The sequence below is a fragment of the Sardina pilchardus genome, chromosome 17 (genome assembly GCF_963854185.1).
Source record: "Sardina pilchardus chromosome 17, fSarPil1.1, whole genome shotgun sequence".
In the NCBI taxonomy this organism is placed as follows: domain Eukaryota; kingdom Metazoa; phylum Chordata; class Actinopteri; order Clupeiformes; family Clupeidae; genus Sardina; species Sardina pilchardus.
In genome coordinates this window covers 21,127,888-21,132,887 of record NC_085010.1, presented here as the reverse complement: position 1 = coordinate 21,132,887, position 5,000 = coordinate 21,127,888, and the positions used below count along the sequence as shown (strand labels likewise).

General features: G+C 46.4%; 1 protein-coding gene across 2 annotated transcripts in view; it reads left to right on the top strand.

The window, feature by feature from the left end:
* Positions 1 to 5,000, top strand: part of LOC134061973 (nck-associated protein 5-like) — a 199,693-nt gene that overhangs the window by 95,581 nt on the left and 99,112 nt on the right. For both annotated transcript variants that reach the window (XM_062517829.1, XM_062517830.1), the window contains one exon: positions 2,450 to 2,583. In XM_062517829.1, coding sequence (XP_062373813.1) covers positions 2,450 to 2,583 — 134 coding nt within the window. The remainder of the gene's footprint in view (positions 1 to 2,449; positions 2,584 to 5,000) is intronic.

Here is a 5,000-nt window from a genome sequence, read left to right as displayed (position 1 = left end):
AATTACCATTTAATGTCCTGCCGGAGTCTGAGCCAGACGCGGCAGAGGAGAGGAGAGGAGAGGAGGAGAGGAGAATTTGTGAATGTAGAAAGAAACAGCCCCCCGGCCATCATAAAGGAGCTGTGCTTTATAATTGGAGCTCAGGAGAGAGAGAGAGAGAGAAAAGAATAGAATAGAGTAGTGGGTGGAGGAGGAGAAGAGGAGAGGAAAACAGAGAGAGAGAGAGAGAGAGAGAGAGAGAGAGAGAGAGAGAGAGAGAGAGAGAGAGAGAGAGAGAGAGAGAGAGAGAGAGAGAGGGAAAATAAAGAACGTGCTCACAGTTCAGGGGCCTAATCGTGAAGTGTGTGTGGAGTATCGGAGGGCTTGGCTGAGAATACAGACTGGGAGTTTTTATGATGTGGTTGAGAGCTACTGTGTGTGTGTGTGTGTGTGTGTGTGTGTGTGTGTGTGTGTGTGTAGGGAACTCGACTCAGTGCCTGAAAGTCCCTAAGCTATTTAATTTCACATGAGTGTCAGCTCTGTGAAGTGTCTGATGTAACTGTCTTGACTCTACCTCCCCCTATCAGAAAAAAGACGGCTGTACACAAATACATATTTAGAAGTAATAGATCAGTACCTACTGTAGGCCTACAGTATTCCACCTAGCTCTTCCTGTTTACTTTAAAACACAAATTAGCTGGGCTAGTTGGCCTTTAGTTCTGTTGCATCTCATACTAGGTCTCTATGTATGTTGCTGTAGGTAGGCCTATACATTTTCCTGTTTGCATACAAGACCTTGAGTAGCCTATAATTCTGTAAACTCATGTCGCTGGTCTACAGTCTAATGGTGACTGTCCAACGAGACTTGTTCTGAAAACAATGAGACAGTGTTGAGAAAGGTGCGAAATGTACCTGTGCAGAAAGACCCCTGCCTCTCCTGCTCTCTTGCCGGTTGTCAACTCAACAACGGCGGTGCCCACTGACAGGTTCTCGCTCGCGTTAACTGGCAAGCGGGACAATGAACAGCTTTCCCCGACGTTACTTATCATCAGAAGTGGTTTAAAGAGAACTCGCCTCGCCTGCATATGGAAGCCATTAAAGAATATAACGCGCGTCCGGGGGGAGATTTTCACACGCTCGCAACACTATGGAGCCCGACAGTGGGTCTAGTCATACGTGAAGAGTGTAAAACCGCATGAGGCTATTCGCATTTCAGCTGGAGCACGTCTATATTGTTCTGCTCCATCTGCGTCGCTTGTTAACCAGCTAGCGAAGTTGCTTGCTCAACAAAAAAAAAATCACGAAACATGGTTGCTTGGGTGAGTTTTGACTGGGAATTAAAGGAGATGTGATTGGACTTGGAGGTTATGCTTGTTCGCGTGCCCTTTTGCTGCCTAAACAAAGGCTTTATGCATTATGGAAAGATTGTGCTAGCATGCATCATTTCAAACAGATGTTTGGCATTTCTGTGGTTATCAAGCTTTGACTTAATTAATTAACAGATTTAACCTAATCAAGCTAAAAACCTGTTCCATCTTGCAGTGCTTTACTGAAATTAAAATATTACACTCTGTTGATATGTCCGATAAATCATCTCCCACCCTAGTCACATTACACATGAATTGGTCAAACCCAAGTGATGTAGGCCTAAGAACCTGTAACTGCAGCAGAAGCAGAAGGCTTTTCTGGAGACACAGACCAGTTGTATATGTAGGAATCTCACACAATCCCCATTTAAAGTCTACACAGATGGAATATCTCATATGTCGTTTTCACTTCCCTGTTGCAGAGTAGAGAGAAAAAATACTTAGCACAAAGATCGATGCTCAAAGATATTCCACTGGATTTGATGGGTGCAGTTGCTCTTGTAGCCACAGTGTGGCAGTGTTGTGCTTGCAATCAACTAAGCCCTGATTCCATAGATGTACAAGAAACATACCATAATGTATACCTCCATGCACACAATTAATTGGAGATTATTTAATAGTCACTTGTAAATTGAATCTAAATCAAGCAACATTATATGAATTCTCTTAAATAACATGCAAAAATATATATACATTTTGATGATTGACGCGTGCCCAGATTGCCTACTCTGAATCCCATCACTCTTGTTCTTCACGTTCATTGTTGTTGGACTGACAGACGTGAGCCACATTCTTGGTCCAGTGATATAAGGCCCCCGGAGTCTTAGTGTAAACATGGGAATGGTCCCAGCAGGCCATCATTGGTCACAGCTGAGAAGAGCATGACGTGGAAGTTATACGTACTGTTGTCACACCTGCTCTCATATCTCATGGTAGCATAAACACACACACACACACACACACACACACACACAGAGACAGACAGACACAGTATACATAGTCGAATGACCTCCTTCTCTTTCCCCCCTGTTTCTCCCACGTGTGTGTGTGTGTGTGTGTGTGTGTGTGTGTGTGTGTGTGCGTGTGTGTGTGTGTGCGCGCAGCGTGAGAAACTGATTCACCAGCTGGAGGAGGAGCGGCGCCTGCGACTGGACAGCGAGAGGCGTCTGCGTGAGGTCACAGAGGAGTCGGAGCTGGGGCGCACACAGATGACATCACTGCAGCAACACTTCTCCAGGTACAGTAGGCTCTTCAGTCTCTCGCTCTCTCTCTCTCTCTCCCTCCCCCTCTCTCTCTCTGTCTCTTTCCCTCCCTCTCTGTCACTTTCTCAAATCAAATCAAGCTTTATTGGCATAAATTGCATAAAGTCGTTGTTGTTGCCTAGGCTACAGGTCATACCCTGAAGCTCTTACTTCTTTCACTTACTCTCTCTCTGGTCTTTTCATTATCTATCACTCTACTTTCCTCTAACTATCTCTTTGTGCTCACTCTCTTTCTATCTCTCTCACACACACACACACACACGGTCCCACAGGCTTTGTAATCATTAACACATCGTAGTTGTGTGCACAGCCCATCTTTCCATTAGTTTGAACCCCTCTCTGTCTTTCTCTCAGATTTATACACAGATGTTCACTAGAAACCTCATAGCCCCCCTCAACTCTAGATACACACACACACACACTCTCTCTCACACACACACACACACACACACACACACACCTGTCAGATGCACGCTAACAAGCAATATCTGTATTCCATAATTCTCCTCAAATTGTCCATCGATCTGCATCTCACGTCCCGCGCGCTAGGCTAGCACACACACACACAGCCGCGGCATCTCTGCCTCAGCGTCCCTGATTTCCGCAGCATCACGCCGCCATCGCCATGCCAACCGGCCCCGGTGGCACAGTACCACGCAGCATCTGGTGCCGGGCGCCTGGCAGGGGCTGCTGTGTCCTCGGGACTCAAATGACTTTTGTCTGCGTCTTCACAACAATCCTATCAGTGCTATGGCATTGAATGTGTGTGTGTGTGTGTGAGAGAGAGTGTGTGTGTGTGTGTGTGTGTGTGTGTGTGTGTGTGTGTCCTAGTCTCAGTCCATGAGGCCTTTCATACATGCATTAGAGAAAGAGCGGTGGGCGTTTGAGGCAGAAAGGCAGAAAAAGTAGATTTATGAGTTTGGCTTGCTGCTTGATGGGTGATGCAATAAGGTAAAATGCCAGTACTCTATTCCTATTCATACAGGGCATACAGAACGACAACAGAACTGCTTGTCATTCACTCATTCATTCATTCATTCATTCATCTGTTCACTCACTTACTCATTTATTCATTTACTTATTTATGAAATAAATTTAATTGACAGCCCATCAAACTAAACCCACATCAAATCATGTTGAAATCAGTAATTGGTCATTGGATCATGTTCATGTACTGTGAGTTGGCATGGCTTCTCTTTGGTTAGAAGATCAGTCCATGACTTCTCTTAGGTTAAATAATAAGTCCATGACTTCTCTTAGGTTAAATAATAAGTCAATGACTTCTCTTAGGTAAGAGAATCAGTGTTGTTCTTTGGCTGTGCAGGCACTGATTCAGCATGGGCTTCACTAGATTGTATGGTGCCTGTACATTGGCCTATGCTACAGAAATGAACAGTTCTGGTGTCAGTGCCCCCTCTAGTGGTGACTTACCCCACACTACATCACCTCTTCCTCTCAATCGATCATACATTCTAAAAAGTTAAACCCTACTTCAGTGTGTGTATGTGTGTAAGCAGGGTAAGAGAGTAAGAGAGTGCTCAAGTGTGTGCACATAGATAAAAAAAAACATTTGAGGATGAGGATGTGTTTACGGGGGTGTGTGTGCATGTCCTGTATGTGTGTGTACAGTATGTGTGTGTGTCTGTCCGCACACACATACACAAGTGGTGTACGCATCAGATATTGCAGATGACGACCGTATGATGACCACACAAGTACCCATTCATTCACACACCTGAGCGACAACCCTTCACACACACACACACACACACACACACACACAGTCCGACTCCTCATCTCCATGTTCCGAGTGTGTGGGAAACAGAACGGGGCGTCAGCACTAAAGCCAGCTCATCGGCATGCCGAGTCGCCGTGGCAATTAGCAGATAGCCGCTCGCTGTCTCCGCGCTCGGCGGGAGCGTCCGTGCCCTGAATGTGGCGCGGGCTGGACGGCGCTCGGCTCGAGCGGTCCCGCGGTCCCCTGGACTCATGGATTTGCTCCCGCCCCGCACATAACCCCCCCCAACCCCCCCAACCCCCCCCCCCCGCCCGCTTTATCAGGGTCATTTTAATTGGCAATGAAAATCCATTGAGTTCTCGCCATGCCCTTCTGGGCGCAAGGACACTAAAGACTGCAGTGAGTCACACACACACACATATACACACACACACACACCCTTGCGCATGCACACTCACGCACACACACTCAAAAGTCAGAGGACAATACATAGATTTTCTGCCTTTTCTGTGTGTTTTTGTGTGACCAGAAAGTGTATAGCCAAGGTGTGTGTGTGTGTGTGTGTGTGTGTGTGTGTGTGTGTGTGTGTGTGTGTGTGTGTGTGTGTGTGTGTGTGTGTGTGTGTGTGTGTGTATGTGTGTGTCTGTGTCTTCT